We start from the raw sequence: 19,438 nt of genomic DNA on the forward strand, positions 1-19,438 counted from the left end.
ATCTGACAGTGTCTAAGATACCAAAAATCTATTTGCACATAAATTACAATCAAGGTAAGGACAAAGATAAAAATAAACCATCAATGGGGATTAACTCAATTTTAAGAACATTAACAGTAAAGTATCTAGTTTTATGCCATGTCATTTGCATCATAAACCATTTACGTACACCAAATAAAGGTCTAGAGATACTTTTGTCTGACTTACTTCTATCATAAGGTGGATAAAGGAGCTTAACTATTATTATTATTATTATAATATCAATATAGTTTAACCAGACAACTAAGCTGACTATAAGCTCTCATAGGGCTGGCAATGAAATACTGTACCGGGTCTAGGCCAGAGGCCAAGCACTGGAACCAGATAGGTTAACTATGCAGAGCATTTAATCTCCATCACATGTAGTTTTAAATGAAATTTAGAGTTTGTCAACTTGTGACATTGCTTCAAAAACATGTTTTACATTATACCAAATTCTGTTGAACTTGACGCTTTAATACTGAATAAGACTACCAATGTCCAGTGTGATAATGGGGAAATAATGAAGTGTTACCCTGACAAATAAAAACAACTTCTGGATTTTTTCAAGTAAGTTACTTTCTATGTATAGAACAGATCCTCTGATTAATGGACATAATGAATGAAACACATGGTAGTTAACAATAAAAACGTGTACTACGGCACATAATTACCCGAGTTCCAAGTCCTATGGCCACAGCAGCAAGTCCAATTAGTCCGCCTTTTCTGGTATGAGGATTGTGTGACATGGCAAACTCTTCTAGGACTTTAATTAGTCTGCTTATCTGTTCCTGATTGTTGGCGGCAGAGAAATCCTTTACCATTCTAAAATGGAAAAAGCAATTACTCCTATAATTCTTTATCATACAATTAAAGCCAATGAAAGTAGACAACTTCAGCCAAACCCCCTTGGCATAAAATGAATACTCTAAATCAACAGCCTCCAAACTTTTCAATGATGGACATAGTGTATATATTACTTATTTTGTAGTAACAAAACAAAAAATTCTCCATGAAAGAGTAAAATTCACTTGAATAATGAAGTGACTGTGCAAAGACATCATATACACTGCATAGTACGTAATCAGCTCACATTTCAAAATTCTATAAATGGTCTGATATAATAATATGATATTGTTAGAATACAATAAAGTTTTGTACATACTTACCCGGCAGATATATACTTAGCTTATGTCTCTGACGTCCGACAGAAATTCAAATTTCGCGGCACACGCTGCAGGTAGGTCAGGTGATCTACCCCCCTGCCGCTGGGTGGCAGGAATAGGAACCATTCCCGTTCTAGAACCAGATTTTCTCTTCCACCTGTCTCCTGAGGGGAGGCTGGGTGGGCCATTCATCGTATATATCTGCCGGGTAAGTATGTACAAAACTTTATTGTATTCTAACAATATCATTTTTGTACATGCAACTTCCCCGGCAGATATATACTTAGCTGATTGACACCCTTGGTGGTGGGTAAGAGACAACTATTTACTGAATAGACAGGTAAACAACATACGTTGTAGGTAATAATTAAATAAAACCTTGGTTCCTACTTGTTCAGGCGGAAGATTCCATGGCTAATGCCTAGGAATCTGCTTCGCCTCAAGAGCCTCAGCGAGGACGTGACCTATGGCTAAGAGTTCTTGTGGGTCTGTCGATGGGGTCTTATCCATTTACTCGACAGAGCCTCTTACATGACAATATGCTTATGCCTAGTGGCATAATTAAGGAGCACAACACCGATCCCGATCACCTGATCCTAACACGAGGGTTAGTGCTTAAGTTGAAAAGAGTTATCCCCAAACTCCTTTCAAACAACCCAAAGAAAAAACACGACGTTAAATAAAATTTAACTCACTAGTTAAGGATCAGTATCGGCTCCCTATCCCAGCAATGTATCCGCAGACACGTATCAACCAAGAGAGAAGGATCTCTCGTAGGTTATCTTGACATCCTTCGGATATGGGAAGTCAACACAGAGTTGCATCTCCCGTATGTGACAGCTAATATGTCCTTATGACATATTGTTAAGGAAAGAACAAGAATACAGAAAAGCTCACACTTCATGCGCTTTTAATTCTCAGCTGTTTGAAGGAATCATCAATGCACTTGTCAAGTGCTTAGGAGATCACATTGTCTCAAAGAAGGCCAGGGCATTCTTTGATATAGATCTCTTCTGGGTGAAGCCTGGAGCCTGGCTAGCGCTTCGTGCCTGGCTGGAGCCTTGCGCCTGAATGGCGCCTAGAGCCTGGCTGGAGCCTCGCGCCTGGATGGCGCCTCGCGCCTGGATGGCGCCTCGCGCCTGGCTGGCGCCTGATTGGCTCCTCCCTCCTGGCTAGCGCCTCGCGCCTGGCTGGAGCCTTGCGTCTGGCTGGCGCCTTGCGCCTGGAGCTTGGCAGAAGACTTCATGATTACTGTCTATGAGTCTGCATGCCTCAAGAGTTTCAGCGAGGTAGGGACCTATGACTGACAAACCCTTCTGGATCATGTCAATGGGGGCTAGCCCACTTACACGACAGAGCCTTCTCGGATCGTGCCAATGGGGGCTGACCCACTTACATGGCAGAGCCTACCTGTATCATATCAATGGGACTAGCCCTCTTACATGACAGAGCTTTAGGTTTCTCTTTACTGGAAGGAGCCTTGCGCCTGGATGGATCCTCAATCCTGACTGGAGCCTAGCCTTGAAGGAGCCTGGCACCTGGATGGCGCCTGGCTGGCTTCTAGAGCCTGGCTGGCGCCTCGCGCCTGGCTTGGCTCCTCCACACTTGCTGGAGCTTCGAGCTTGGAAGAGTCTCTAGGCTGTCTGGCGATGTCCACATCGGACACTCTTATATCTGTCCGATTTGTTCGCCTTGGAACTGTCCGCCTCTGGCGTTTTTCGCCTGAATTGGCATTTGGCGCCTGGCTGGCGCTACATTGTCCGAGAGTCCTGAACAACCACATAGTCTATCAGGAGACTGGAGAAGGGTGGAAGAAATTCTTCCCCTTTGAGCTTTTGGCCCCTGGCAAGGGGAGGTGATTGTAGTCAGCTACATCCAGTAGACGACAGGATATCTAACAATACGAGAGAGAAGAGTCTTCCTCCGAGGAGGATCCTTCGTGAATACTTCCTTTGCTAACGAGATCTCTTCTTACATGTTGATGAGGTTCCTCGTTGCAGAATCTTCCCTATCCTTGCCTGAAGGAAGGGAAGGAGTCTGGAAGTCGAAGGAAACTCCGAGCTGAAATTGGGCGGAACCCTGATTTCTAGCTCTTATTGTATCCTTCTGAATACCTTCTGGGAAGCATTTCGAGCCCTCATCGCACCCCGAAGACTCTGTAGGCAAACGTTTGAACCATCTCTTCTTCTGTAGATGAAAAAGTAAGTACCCTGCCTGGGCAACGAAACTTCTATCTGAAAGCGTTGCGTCAGGAATAGAGGGTTTTAGTTCTTTTGCCAGACATACTATGCTGGCAAGAACCCATTGCCGAGTCTCCATTGAATCTGATGCGAGATTCCAATGCACAAAAAATTCACTTGTCTTCTTGGTCGTTTAGGGCTAAGAGAAACAAAGAATTCCTTCATAAACTTTCTCAAAGAAGTTTGATGAGGAGCAGTTCCATTTTGTCGGAACACGGAATCTGTGGCCACAAAACGTTCCCATTCGAAGTACATGATATCCTACTCTTTGTCGTATTGCGGTATCGTATAAGATCCCGAAGATCTTAATCTTCTGTTATCTCTAATTCCCCTTGTAGAGACAGAGTATAGCCTTTTACTGCGTTCTTTGATAGCAGATATATACCTAGGTGATTCTTCCCTCTGAAAGTGAAGAAAGAACCTCGCTATGTGGTTCACAGAGGTATCGGAAGAGGACAGTTTCCTCATTCCATCTAGCACGATCTGCAGCAATTCTGTCTTAGCCATGACTATTGTCATTTACCTTGAAAAATCCTCTCATTCATGTCCACTTCTGGTCAGTCTGCACGCGGAAAGACTCAGAGTGGAGAGGTTTTTCAGGTCTATTTATAATAGATTCTGATAGAATATCCAGATACTCTTGGAAAAGCCTTTCGAAACATGCTGTGAGAAGAACGTGACTTCTGTGAATCCAACCTCTCTAAGGCCAAAATGAGGCATTCATCCTCTCTTCTTTTGATGCCCATTTATCTTAATATATGTTAAGAATTTATAACTAGGGGAAAAAAGACTAAAGTTTATTCCCCTTCTTTAAATTAAAGATGTCGTATATTGCTACCTCTCTTGGTTCGAGGAAAAGGAAGCAGTCTATAGGAAGCCTGTTCGTCTTCTACCTTGCGAAGAGATCTATGAAGAAGACTTTCCTCAGGTTCTCAAAACTCTTCAATAAATGTTAGACATACGTTAACAGTTATTATCTTCGATCGAGAAGATCTCACGGACATGCAAAATCTTGCATCGAACCTTTAATATCGTTACGTTCCGTGTCTGTTCCCAAATAGGTTCTCTTTTGTTAACGCGAACAGGGGCGAAAAAAGAGATTCTCGATGCTCTTTGCGATATGAGAGAGTCGTGGAATTGGCCTAAGTGATTAAAATAAATCATTTCATCATTCCTTGTAAGCGACCCCTTTTCCGATTAAATGGGTAACGAAATCAGGAACGAATCTTGCCGTTACCGAGCCTCCGAGAGGCTACTGGTTTGTTTGTTTGTTTGTATGGTGTTTTTACGTGACTTCCGAACCACGTCGAGAGTGAACTTCTATCACCAGAAATCCACATCTCTCACTCCTCAATGGAATGGCCGAGAATCGAACCCGCGACCACCGAGGTGAGAAGCAAACACCAAACCAACCACTACTGGACTCTTAGGTTAATAACTCGCTAAAACGAGAAAATATCTTGGATGGTGCTTCTGGCGCATTGCGCCAGGCTGGCGCTTCTGGCGCAATTTGCGCCAGGCTGGCGCTTCATGACGCTTTGCGCCAGGCTGGCGCTTCCTTCTAGTTCTTTTAAGGTTATGTGCCAGAACATCTGTGCCTTTATGGTATCCGACATCCTTCACGTGTTAATTCCGTTCTTAGTAGGAAAAAACTTTTATATACGTAGTATAGTCCATTCAGGGAAACAACTTCTGCCACTAAGAGAATGTTTCCCATCCGACTCACCCATCTTCTCTTGAGCAATATCCGATTCTAAAAAGGTTGTGTGCGTTTCTCGAAAGGATGAGAAAATTATATTATATCGTGCTCTGCCGTATTAGAATCCTTTATAATACTGTCACATTGTGGTAAACAGCATTAATCTAGGAAAACCTTTGTAAGGATACTAGGAATTCTGTAGTTAACCTCGGTATGTGCATAAGACTTGACCATACCGTAGTCTTAAAGTGAATTCTCTTCTACTACATTCATCTTCTCACTAAGCATGTACTCTAATAAGCCATGCTTTCGTAAGCATGAGAGCATCATATAATATAGAGTTCCGCTGCGTTAGAATCCTTTAATAATGTTACCTACGGTAAACAGCATTGAAATGTTGTAATATCTTTCTTATTGAAAGCTTCTTAGCAAAAGGCAGACAATATTTTATTTATGTTTGCTTAACTATCCCCTCAATCCGAGGCTAAAACCGCGCTTGTAGGGGAGAGACACGGTTAGTTATTCCATCCCGCAGGAGAGAGACATGTAACCAACCACTCATGACCGACACCTACATGTTACTGCGTTGGTATTTAAGGCGTGATAGCAGTCTCCGTTAGCCGTCTGGCCTTACTCTTCCAGAGTTGCCAGCTACTCCATTAAATAAAGGAATCTTATAAAATTATTATCGAACTTCAGGAAGTTCTTATTAATGCATATTTAAGCGAAACAAGACTTCGATAAATCTAGAAGCTAAGTAGGTGTTGTCTTAACAATCCCTTTAAGCGTAGTCCTTCCTAGGAAATTCCTGGAAGGATACTGGTAATTGAGTTGCTCTGCAAAGAAGTAACTACGGTATGTGTGATTTGCCGTATCGTATTCTCATACAGCAGATACTCTACTACCTTCTTTCCCTGCCGAGGCAGATAAAGGAAAATTTTTACTGTCTTCGTTCTTTTCGTTAATAGAATGATAGAAAGAGTATATATATCTCCTTAAGGAAGGAAGTTAATCCAGGAACTCTTTAAATCTTCGTGATTTCCTCATAAATCGCGGAAGAGACAGAATTCCTGTTCGTCTGTAGGGTTTACGGAAGGAAGTAGATATTTCCTATCCGCCATCATACCCAAACGTCGATGAGATTCTTATAAGAAAAACTCCCAAAGCTCTTGCCTCTTCATAACGAGGGAAGAGCATGAATGAGGAGTAGAGTCCGCATTGAGAGGAAACTGCCAAACACAGGAGTCTTCTGAATAATGAAAAAATGGCTTCTCTTAGTATCAGAATCCTTCTGACAAACGCGACGGCCGCCTGTGCGACATCTTGCACCTTTGCCAGGGGAAAGTTGCTCAAGTTAAAAACTCAAAGAGGAGCCTCGCGACTGACCTCTCTCTCATAAGAAGATTTTGAATATTCTGGCGCCTGGCTCCTTGCGCCTGGATAGTTCCGCGCGCCTGGAATGTTCCGCACGCTAGAAAGGAGACTCGCTCCTGGAACGTTCGCTTGCGTGGAAGGTCCCGTGCGCCCTGATAGTTCCGAGCGCCTACTAGACTCCTTTTAGAAAGAGCCTCTTGTCCGGAAACGTTCAATGGAAGGATCGTTCTGATTGCCACTGTACTATAAGGCTCCTTGCACTAGCCGTCTGTTTTTCTGGCGCAATTTGCGCCAGGCTGGCGCTTCGTCTCTTTGAAGGCGCCTTGCGCCAAGAAAAATTTTCTAGAACGCGGCTCGCGCTCAGTTGCTAGAACGCGGCTCGCGTTTGGTTGTAGGAACGCGGCTCGCGCTAGTCTGTTTTCTGGAACGCGGCTCGCTGCTGGCTGTTGGAACGTGGCTCACGCTAGCTTGCTGGAACGCGGCTTCCTAAGTTCCTGGCTGGCTCTTGCTCAGTGTTCTCTTAGTTTTCAGAGAACGCGCTAGATCATCAAAACATATACATTCTTCGTCTTTTCGGATGTAGATGAAGAGACGCACTTTTTTAAGGATGCCTTTTCAATGGCTATCCTTGGCAGTCTGGGACGCTCTACAGAACCTGCTGAGGGGACGCCTGACCGGTGGGGATTCTCTGAAACCTCCTTACGGCTTTCGACATTCCTTCTCCCCTGGGCTTGGGAGCTTGAAAGAGGTCTAGGCCTGGGAGCGAGACAGAGCCGATCAGACGCACCCTCCACTGCAATGGGGAACACTAGTAATCACTTCTTACCTTTCAATAGCTCGCATTTTGAGCCACAATCCTTGTCTTCAAATTGCAATTATGAATTTGAAGTTTCTGCGAAGTAAGAAGGTGATGAGGATGCAACACTACTAGTACTGTTAATACTCTAATTGCTCGTTAGTACGAGTTTCCAAAAAACTTTTAAAAGAAACGTATCTAGTTACATGCTTTACTGACTCCCTAAAGTAGGAAGTCAGTATATTTCCTCAATCAATTCTAACACTTATTACACGTATTAATGAATAAATATTAATATTTCCCTTTCTTGCAAACTATGTGAGTGTCTACCGAAAATTTCGGTAGTTACACGTCATATATTCTTCGAAATTTTCGAAGCCAAATTCATTAAAAAGTTAATAAAAGCGTATGCCGAACCAAAGACCCAGTACTTCCCTGCAAAAGACAGCCCAGAAGATCGATGGCGATGAAAAACGAAAATCAAGTCAGGAGGTAGCAACAACATATGTTGACACTACCGCGACAGAGAAAATCTGGTTCTAGAACGGGAATGGTTCCTATTCCTGCCACCCAGCGGCAGGGGGGTAGATCACCTGACCTACCTGCATCGTGTGCCGCGAAATTCGAATTTCTGTCGGACGTCAGAGACATAAGCTAAGTATATATCTGCCGGGGAAGTTGCATGTACAAAAAAATTATTTACCTGATAGTACTGGAAATGTAGGCCATGGCTTTTTATTAATAATTTTATTTGCCTTATCTGAATTTTGCCAATGTTTACCCAAAATGATTACTCTTGACAAATTTTGTAGTGCACAATATGAAAACTTTGATTATACTTACTTACTGTTAAGAGTTAAATTATATCTTTGTGCCATTAGGTCCGATTGGCATTCAGAATCAACAAAATAACACTTGGTTAACCTACTAGGACTGTTTCTATAATTGCCTGTTTCCCACCAGGTGGTGTTGGAATGTTTATGTTCTTGTCAGAATTCTTCACAACCACCCACTAGGATGTGGGGAGGCTGGATGGGTTTTCACTTTAACAGTAGACAAGTACCCAAATAGTAATTAATTTTATCATAAAAATTTTCATTATTTGGAATGACTTACCTACTCTTAAAGTTAGCTGACTACCACTCTGACTGAAGATGGCGAGTTAGTGCAGCCACAGAAACAACTGTTCAGCCAAGCAAAATCACAATTTTTGCAAGTAAATTGTATTTTTCCTAGCTATACAAACCAGAGGTCCTTTACAGTTTGAATTACTTACGGCGTAGCCTGGACACAGCCGCTCAATTCTTCAACAAGGCGGTTCAGTAGTTAACTACCGGTCCAGTTATTGGTAGTTCATGTAAACATTCCAATTTACTTTTGGCCCAGGTAGCAGATTGAGGGGTGGCATGAGGTGGGCAGTTGTGTAAAGGACCTTGAGTTTGTATAGCTAGGAAAAATACAATTTACTACTTTAAAAAGTTGTGATTTGTTTCTACGCGATATACAAACCCTCGGTCCTTTACAATAGGAAGACTCGCTGATTGGTGGGTGGAATCTGAGTGTTCTCCAGTGAACTATCTGGGGTTCAGCCTACCTGAGCTTTCCTTCCTGGTCATAAGAGCAAGGAAGGGAATCCAGCTACTGACTTTTGATCGGAGTTAAAGAACTGCAAGATCAGTCAGTCTATTGGGTTTACCCATAAGTGGGAGAATATGTGTCGCCCTTAAGAGAAAGCTAAGAACCATATGTCAGAGACATTGAGGCAAAAACAAGGTATGAGTTTGTCTAATGTCCAGGTCCTTCTTCCCTGCCTTGTGAAGGCAAGGGGTGGATATTACTTCTATTTACTAATCACAGAAAATAGATGGGTTACTCCAAGGAGTGTCTCACCTGCATCGATTGCTTGGTCCAGCATATAACAGTCCGCATTACTCACTACCGAAGGGAAAGAGTAGGATGAAAGAGATGAAAGGGGAGCCAATCACTCCACAGTTATTCTCAATCATACCGTACAACGAGGTGAGATGTAATTCTGTCCAGTTACGGAGCTGGGTAAGTTACACATCTTGTTGAGCAGCCACCACTGGTTCCAAGGAAAAGTGTCCAAGGACTGAGGGTAATATCCCAAAGGTAATGAAAGGAGAACCCCAGACCACCTCCCTCAAAACCTAAAGAACCAACTAGGTTCTACAGAATGTGATGGACAGGGCAATGCCCCTGACCTCGTGAACTTTGGACGAAGTGTATCATCGTCATCAGCAGCAGAGTATCCCTTACTGATTGTCTCTCAAAGCCAGCCATCATCATCAATGAAAATGCCAGGGCAAGCAGAAAGACAGTATTGAGGGTCAGATCCCTGTCTGAGTACTCTCAAGGGGGTCGTTCAGCAACGCGAGATTCTCATCCCACTCAGGAGGACTAAGATCCATGAGTGGGCAAGACCTCTTGAAGCTCCTATGAGTAATGATCTCTAGAAAGAATACGAAATATCAATACCCTTCAGCTTCAAGACTAGGGCCAGTGCAGCTCTGTATTCATTATAGCTGAGATGGAAGGGAGCTTCTCTGGTGAATGGAGATAAGGAAATCCACGACCTGTTGAAAGTGGCTCCGACCAGAGAGATATCCTGTCTACTACACCAACAGAAGAAGACGGTCCACTTTCCCTGCTGTACTGCAGAGGGCTGTCTGAGGTATCCTACCATCTGTCTGGTCGGTGATAAAAGCCTCTCACTTGCAAGAGATGGTGGATATTCTCCAGCTGTGAAGACACAGGGATGACATGGTAGGGGAGAGTGGGGTATGAGGCCCCCCTTAAGGAGAAATGCTTATATATATTGCCTACATAATTATAGCTATTGACCTAACAGAGATATTTCTAGAAAGCATTGTTATTGGTGTATCAACGATCATAATTATGAGAAGCTGTTAGCCAATTAGGATAGTAAAAACATGACCTAAAAAAAAGAACAAATGGGGGCTTTTACCCCATGGGTGGGGTAAGAGGCCCAGGGTGGGGGGCATTTTGCCCCATACCTAAGATATTGGGGTACTTCATGAAAACAACCATTTACCTATACGTATTGAAAAATAGACATCTACTTTTGCTAAATATAAAAAATTCAATCTTCCACACAAAAATGTTGAAAAATATTAATCTTAGAATTCTTAGTTTCTTGTAAAACCTAAGAACTTTTTGGTATTCATAGGAACTGAAAACAGCAAAATTGTAAAATAAATTGACACTTCCTCTACATGACAGCTGTAATAGCACAATTAGAAATAAATCTATTTTCTTTATAAAGCACCTAGAATAACACAAATTAGCACAATTAGAAATAAATTTATTTTCTTTATAAAGCACCAAGAATAACACAAATAAAAGTAATAAAGGATCAATTTTACATAAGAACAAGAATGACAAGTAAAAATGGTAGACTAATTTCCTTTACATTACTTCATTCTCTCTGGCTAAAGTCCTGTGACTGTAGCAGCCATCTGGAATTGTAATGTGCTTCTCTGTTTGACTTGGCTTAACAATTTTAACAAAGTGATGTAACCAGTCTACGAAACAATCAACATCAGACCATCCATTTGCTGTGCATCTAGCAATTGATCCAGGTGGCCTGCCAACCATAAGTAGTGGAGTCATCCTTTTACAGGCAAATATAAATATAGAAGGAAAATAAACTCCAGCACAAATAAGCTGCAATCTGTCCTCTTTCACCACTGGTTAAACGTCCAACTGATCAGAGGGGGTAAAACGCCCCCACCTGAGCTTCTTGCCCCAAAGCGTGGTGGGCCTTTTACCTGACATGCCATTTTTTTAAGAAACAAATTCCACTTGTACCCCAAATAAGTTTTCAAGTCTGGACTGCAGTGCAAGATATTGCTTAGTTCTCATTTAAAGTATCTGTAGATAAAGTACTGACTTTACTGACAAGATGTCTGTACAGGATATCCCTAATATAGCACACATACATGAAATGTGTCCAAAGAAGAAAAATGCATGCTGGCTGTTTCCCATTCTAGTTCCTGGCTGTTTGGTACAGAGAGCTTCAGGCAGATGGTGTTGCTGCACTGATCAGCTGACTAAGTTACTATGATATGTAACAAGCAAGAAAATGGGGGGGGGAGGCCTTTTACCTCACAGGGGCCTTTTACCCCACTCTACCCTAACCGTTTGGCATGTGGCTGGCACAGCAGGATCTGCCATGGGGAATCTCGGTGCCTCAGAGAGAAGAGTCAGAAGGTTGGGATATCAAGTGGCCTGAGACCATTTGAGAGCCACCAAAATCCTCCAAAGATTCAGGGTGATCAGCGCCCTGTCAATCACTGCTCAAATTAAGTAGAAGAGGGGAAAGGCATAGACTTTGAGAATGTCCCACTGATGTTGGAATGCGTCCTCTGCAACTGCCCATGGGTCTGGAACAACAGAGTGGAAGGTCTTTAGCTTCTTGTTGAACTGGGTGGCGAGCAAGCCTATGACTGGACACCCCCAAAGTCTGAACAACCTTTCTGCCACATCTTGGTGAAGAGACCACTCGATGCCTACCACCTGATTCTGGCAGCTGAGCTTGTCTGCCACTACATTCCTCTTGCCTGGAATGTATCTGGCTGACAGCTCTATCGAGTGTGCTGTTGCCCATTTATGCACCTGCACTGTCAATTGATGAAGCTTGAGAGAGATGAGTCCCTCTAGCTTGTTGACGTATGCCATTACGTACTGTAGTGTCATTGATCTTCAACGCCACTGTGTCCTATCACACGTTCCGGAAACTCTTGGAGAACCAGGAAGGCTGCCTTGAGTTTCAGGATGCTCATGTGAAGGTGCTTGTTGTGAAGTTCCCACACCTCTGCAGTCAGCAACTCTTCCAGGTGTGCGCCCCATCCTTGGTCGATGCATCCGATCCTTCAGTGATGGCAGGTGATTTATTAGGACAAGCCAGAGCCAAGCAGGCTGTTCCTGTTGAGACAGGAACTGTCTTGCCTCCCTGAACATGCTGATACAAGAGTTCAAGGGGAAGACTCTTGTCTGTCAGCATGCCCAGGTACCAGGTCCTCTGCTTGGGCCTGAGATCGGGCTTCTCATGATTTATCAAGATACCTCAGATCCCGCCATAACTAATGATTCCCATCCTGTAGCAACTGTGAACGGGAGCTTCCCAGAACCAGCCAATTGTTGAGATACCTCAATAGATATATCCATTGCAAATGTGCCCAAGCTGAAACTAGGTTGAACACTCCATGAACACCTGGAGAGTGGTCGTGAGTCTGAAAATGTTCTGAATTGGTACACTGTCTATGCGAGGATGAAGTGGAGGTACTTGTGGGAGGATTTGTGGATGGGTATCTGGAAATGTGCATCCTTCAAGTCCACCATCAGCATGAAGTCGTTCTCCCTGATAGAGGCAAACATTGTTCATGTTGTCTTCATCTTGAACTGAACCAGGCTACGAATCAGTTCAGAGGAGAAAGGTCTATGACGGGTCTCCATCCCCCCCCCCCCCCCCCCCCCCAAGAGGTCTTCTCTATGAGAGACCCGGCTGTAGAATCTTGGGGACCAGTCTGACATGACTTCTACAGTGTCTTTGCTCAGCGTCTACTTATACTTCTAGTGTGGCCCAAAGAAGTATAGAGGGAATAGGAGAGGAAGATCGGGTGCTCTCATTCCCTCTAACAGCACTGTTGTCTTGGGGGATGAGCCGCGTCCTTGTGTCAATAGCGGTGACAGCAAGGGCGTGGGTCTAGGAGAGCACAATCGCCGTGGTGAGGCGCTTTTCCGAGGTACACGTAGAGGTTCTCGTCTCGCTGTGGCAGTGCTATTGCCAGCAGCAACGTGGCTAGCAGTGTCTTGGCTACCAGCGATGCTACTAGCAGCTTGGTGAAGACATGCATCATCATGACATATCCCAGCCCTCTTTGAGGCCGAAATCTTGAGTGAAGAGGGCTGCATAGGTGATTTGTTAGTTTCTCTAGGTGCTTTGCTCCAAGGAACAGTGACATCGACCTTGGCCCCTGTAGAAGCTTCAACCAAGCTTGGTCTTCACAGGTGGGTTTGATCCACAACTTGGTCCCTGCTCTTGCCCTGTGCCACTGCCATGGTGAGGAGAGACTCCCCTTCTTTGACTGTGGATGTACATCCTCCCTTAGGTGGCTGTACATTCAGAGATGCTTGCGTACTAGACTCTGACACGGTCCCTGTCCCTCGAGCATAGCATCCTTGGGAGCAGAGGCTGGAGAACGAACCTCGGTCAAGCTCCAGAGGCCCCTGAGACCCTAGCCCCTGGGGTCAGCGTCTTGGTTCCCACTTCCGAAGAAGTGGGAGAGCCAGTGGGAGAGCCAGCGAGAGATTGCCCTGTGCTTGGCTACCACAGCATCCACCTGTTCTTTGTTAAGAAAGATAAATAATACAGTAGGGGTCCGTTCGTTAAAGCTATTACCGAATCCAGGCAAAGGTACCTTGTAATTCAAGAGAAAACTGCGTCCCTTCTCTCTTGAGAACTAGGTTTGTCCACAGGTTACTGTCTGGTGCCAATTAGGAAAGCCCTACCTCCAGACTGGCACAGTCTCCCAAAAGCCAAGTCTTCCCCTTGGGACTATGATCCCGGAGGAAGCAGCGACTCGAGCACTCTAGCACTGTGAAGGATCACAGGTCTAACCAGGAGACTGCCTGATGGGCTGCCATTGTGGTAGCCTCTAGTGTTGCTGCTTCCTGTTGAGAGAGCTATTCTCTCGCCTGTCAGGTGTTGCAGCGACAGACCGGGACCCAGGTAAACCAGGTCTGGGTTTACCTGTTTGTCGGTAGAGGCCTCTCCGAGGGCTTGTGCTAGGAGTGCTGGTAGCAAGACTAGTAGCAGCGCCTCTGCTGCTGCTAGCCGTGGCGTGGCTCCTTGTCTGGCTAGATCTTGCAATGACCTTACGCCTATGGCAGGTAGAGGAGGAGGAAGTAGCTTGTCCTAATGATTGGACTCAAGTGAGTTCTCTTGTCCAGGGACATGGTCATTCACCTGTTCCAATACATCTTCGGCCAAGCCCAACCATGGCATCCCTGTCGAGACCTTGGGTTCCCTCTTGGGATTCCAAAAGGCTCAGAGACGACTGGAGTGTTCCCTCAACAGAAGAGGGCATGGTTGTTTCCCTGAGATCGTTATGCTGATGTATCAGTGTTACAGTCCCTGTAAAATTCCTCTGAATTTCAGGGGTGTTCGAGTCTCTGGGTGGAGGACTGGTCCTTCCGATCAACTCTCCCTAGGGATAACCTCACCAGATCCTGAGGGGAGCACTCCAAAGGATTCCTATTCAACTCGCCCCTCCCGATGTAGTTCAGGGAAGTAGAAGGAATAGGAGAGGAGGATCGGATGCTCTCACTCCTCCTAGCAGTGCTGCTGCCAGGGGAATGACCCGTGCCCTTGCACCAATGGTGACAGGGGTGTGTGTCTAGGAGAGCACAATCACCTCAACAAGATGCTTTCCTGAGGAAAATGCAGCTGTTCTCGCCATGCTGTAGCAGCACTACTAGCAGGACTTGTGCAAAGAGGGCTATACAGGGGACTTTCTTTTAGTTTCTCCAGATGCCTTGCTCTGAAAAACAGCAACATCGATTCTGGCTCCTGTAGAAGAACCAAGCTTGGTCTTCACAGGTGGGTCCGAGCCAAGGCTTGGGTCCCTACTCTCACCCCGTGCCACTGCCATGGTGAGGAGATAACTTCTCACCATGGCAATCCTCCCTTAGGTGGTTGTACATTTGGAGATTCTCGTGGACGAGACTTCGACATAATCCCTGGCCCTCAAGTAGTGCCATTGGGAGCAGAGGCTGGAGAACGAATCTTGGTTCAAGCTCCAGAGGCTCCTGAAACCCTAGTCCCTGAAGACAGCTCCTCAGTGGAGTGGAGAGGCTACCTTCCCCTTCTTATGCCGTGAAGCTTTCGAAGTGGGAGGTGAGGAGGTGGCAGGTGATGACAATGACGACGAGGATGAAGACAAAGCTGAAGACGACAACACTTTCTTGGATTCTTCTTCTTCTTCCTCTTCGACAGCTTCTGCAGTGCACCTCTATTGATGTGTAACAGCAAGCCTGGATTGATAACCATTCCCTATGAAGTCCACACTGGTTCTAAGCCTGACGCCTCACCTGCAGAAATAAAAGTACGGATATTAAATGGGTGGTCCTCCCTCTTTCGGAAGTTATACATTCGAAATGAAGGGGCGACAGTGAGTACGGGATGATTCCTGGGAGAGAGGTAGGAAGAGGTGAGGTTAGTACCTTGGTGTGGTAGGAGGTGTCTTAACCCCATCACAGATTAGTCTTTCTAATGTATTTTCTCCTCCTGACAAACTTCCCCCACTGTGTCATGGACCAAATGGAACACTCCGCACACAAATTTAGTTACACTCACACCCCTGGCATAATGGGCAAAGTGCATTAGGACCACTAGCGAGGCACAGATTTTGCCACACCTCCCACCCTCTACCCCAGGGCAGCACCCAGGGGCAAGGGACACAGGCTGTTGCAATTCATGGGTTTGCATGATTATGGGTTGAAAGAAAACAGCTGTAAACAGTCGGGCAGAGAGCGGTTGGAGAACACATCTATCTGCAACGATGGCCAAAAGCAAATTGGAATGTTTGCTTCCGGTCGGAGGGACTACCAACCACTGGACTGGTAGTTAACTACCGAACCGCCTTGTTAAATAATTCAGCGGCTGTGTCCAGGCTACGTCTCAAGTAACTCCAATTGTAAAATACAGAGGGTTTGTGTATCATGAGGAACAACTAAAAGTTTATTAATTGGGGGAAAAAGCTTCTAACCCTTCCTGCCTGTAGTGTGATCCTTATTGGTAAGTATAGTCACCAGGTGTTGGCCCCATAGCAGGGTGTAAAGCTTTCATGGCGAGACTTGTCAGAGGATCCTTACACGGAAAAAGGACTACCATACGTATCTCATACGAGTACTAGTGACTCCTGTGCCTGAGTTGTAAGCCCATAACTGACAATCCAAAACAAAAGACAAAATTGCCTGCAAATAAGAATGTGCACTCCCATACACCAATGAGTACCTTCATAATACCAAAAATTTAATAGGGGGATTTCCTAACAATTTATGATAAAGAGAAAGCAAGGTTATTCTCAAACAAATATGGTTCGGGAGAAAGCATCTATGCCACAACAATAGGGGCAAGAGCTTTACACATCTTGTATTAAATTGGAAAGTTTTGCAAACAAAGTGAGGCAAAAACAGAGTTATATCTCTACTCACCTGTGATGACAACCTTCACTTGTGAAAGGTTTTAAAGAAAATAAAAAGACAGCTTATGGCACAGACATCATGAGGCTTTATTCTCAAAACAGTAAAAGATCTGAGTGCATTGACTTAGCATTTTTGGACTGTCTTTGGCCTCTTAATGAAACATGACAAATTTTTAATCAATTTGTATTTTTCATTACTAACAAATCTTCGGTCTTAACATTAGAATATATACTTAGCGCCAGCTGCGCTCTCCTGCCCATGTGAGCCCTTAAGAGTTCAAACTGGACAAAACCTAGCTGCTACTTTGCTGCCTATCAAAGAAGTTAAATTAGTTGCTGTCACAAGTCTGGGAAGGGCTTGCACTTCTACATCTTTTCCCTGAGCAATGAATGGAATGGAATATGAAATTTAGGCTTGAAGCAAGCACTGGTATCAGAGGGGTTATTCAGCATTAAAATGAATTTGGTTTGAGATGAATATGTATGACAATAAATTTATATATCAAATAAAATATAAAATTACTTTGAAACTATGGTAACAACTGATATTTGGCAAAATCTAATATTCCCCATCAAAAAAAAAAAGATAAATTGTATTCAGGATATGGATATAACCATTAGTGTAAAAAAAGTAAAAAAATAAATATATAACATGATTATAAACTACAAAAGTGCATATACTATACTTGGCAACATACCAAGAGATCAAATCTAATTTCATTAGAGACTAATGTTTCTATGGAATGCAACAATGTTATTAACAACTACATCAGGACCAAGCAGTTCTGCTGTACATATCCCTGCCCACTAACCCATGTCGTTGCTCAGCCGCAGCATACCTATGGCAATGTAATAACATGTGTTCCACAGTAACAGGAGAGTTACACTATATGTAGTAGCATACACAGTGTGTTGCACCCTCCCCCCCAAAAGGAATCTGTGGGTCAATCGAGTATGACCAATTCTCAGATGGCATCATACAATCTCTACCCTACGGTTTTGTTGGAATCCAGATGGGCAATGTTCAATACTTTGTCTCATTTTCCTGTACTTTTTATTGTTGGCCAGAAGGGGAGAGGACCCATACGCTTGTCATTTATTTTTGATAATATGCATGAAGAGTCCATTTCATATCAGTAGCAGGAATGTGGTGGAATAGAATTTTATCTTTAGTAATGACATCTCTTGCTTCATGGTCAGCAAGTTTGTTCCCTACAGTGACTACATGAGCAGGGACCTAGTGAAATTAGGCAATTTGAATTTAGAACAAACCTAAACGTACAACCATTCGTGAATATCTCGAATAATTGTGTCTAGGGTTTCTCATCAGTAGCAGAATCTCAGCCAAGGAGAAACAATACTATATACGTGAAGGACTAGAGTAAGTGTGTACAGTGAAACTTTCTATTTGCGCACTCCGGATTTGCAGATTCACATATTCGCTGATTTCTGTCTGGAACATATCTATATGCATTATTTGCGGAAAATTTGCCTATGTGCTGTATTTTTCTATGAGAAATATCCACGAACCCATGTTTTTTTTTTTTTATCTATTCCATCATAAAATGCACTTTTTATGATAAAACTATTAAAAAAATCAGGCATAAACATTTTTAGTGGGTTTCAACTATTTGTGGATTTTAGCTATTTGCTGGGGGTGTGGTATGCATCCCCAGGGAATATGGGGGGGGGGGGGGGGACATTGTACCCACATCTTTCACAGTTGAATTGGAAAGAAGACAACTTTTGCAGTTCTGTCAGAGAAAGAGTCCCGATAATGATGCCAACCAGAGAGGACAGTTCTGATCCCCGAAATTTACAGAGGACTCAAAAGAGAATTTCAGCTATTTCATTAATGTCCACAAAAAAGCCTGTGTCTACAATGAAGGCTGGAAGTCTTTAGCTGTGTAAGACACAGGAGTGTCCTGCCTGCACAAACTGCTTCTTGACACAGTGAAGGCTGCTTTAGGGAGGAACTCCTCTCTTTACTGTCAGAGCAGGAAAAGTCTTCCAACATTCATTCCGGGTGAGTAACTAGTAGTTGAACACTATAAATTAGAAAAATGTATAGATAAGACAAAAACTGCTGTATTTGTCAGAAAAATCATTCCGAACCACTGCAGTGGCCTATGGGTCAATTGCAATGAAGCAGAAGACTTACTAACTTCTGTAATACCGTGGGGTAAACAGAAAGATGATAATGAGCATAATGAGAAATGTATGTCGGGTGATTCGCTCAATGGCAAATGTGGAACAGATTCGAATTAGGAGTTAACCCACGACAGAGGAGAAACAATACCAAGAAGAGACATGTCTCTGGGAGAAAGCAGTAATCTCCCCCTTGCTCAACTCTGTAGACTGAATAGCCTGGTAGTGCATTCCATCTTGGAATGCGTTTGGCTTACAGAGCTATCGAGTGCACTACAGATACACTTGAGCACCTGCATATTAACTGGGACAAGAGGGAAAGAAACCCCGTTGTTCGGTGATAATGCCAATGCTGTGGTGCTGTGTCCAAACAATACCACTAGCAGTCTTAAAATCAAAACCGGAAACTCTTGGGAAGACTGAAAGGTTGTTCTGAGTTTCAGGTTAATTAAGAGAAGGTACTATTCATCTTAGTGATACACCAGAAGAACTAACTTATAGATAGTATGCACCTATTAATCAGATGGTGTAACTGATAACAGACGTGTGTTGTGAGGGGAATACATATACAAGTATATTTATAGGCTCCTGCTAATCAAGTGCCAGCCTAATTCTTCTTCACTTTGAAAGAGAAAAAGAATAAGGACTAGAAGCAGACCTCCTTCATTCTTTAATGGACAGAATAAAGGTGAAGCCATCCCGAAGGGAGGCTTCTACGGCAATAACAGGACACCGAAGATGACTAGTTC

At 43.8% G+C, this 19,438-nt stretch overlaps 1 protein-coding gene across 2 annotated transcripts in view; it reads right to left on the reverse strand.

Moving 5' to 3' along the window:
- The window catches only part of LOC135226986 (protein VAC14 homolog), a 179,637-nt gene that overhangs the window by 148,387 nt on the left and 11,812 nt on the right, over window positions 1–19,438 (reverse strand). For both annotated transcript variants that reach the window (XM_064266699.1, XM_064266698.1), the window contains exon 2: window positions 693–843. In XM_064266699.1, coding sequence (XP_064122769.1) covers window positions 693–843 — 151 coding nt within the window. The remainder of the gene's footprint in view (window positions 1–692; window positions 844–19,438) is intronic.

This window comes from Macrobrachium nipponense, chromosome 15, assembly GCF_015104395.2.
Source record: "Macrobrachium nipponense isolate FS-2020 chromosome 15, ASM1510439v2, whole genome shotgun sequence".
NCBI classification, from domain to species: domain Eukaryota; kingdom Metazoa; phylum Arthropoda; class Malacostraca; order Decapoda; family Palaemonidae; genus Macrobrachium; species Macrobrachium nipponense.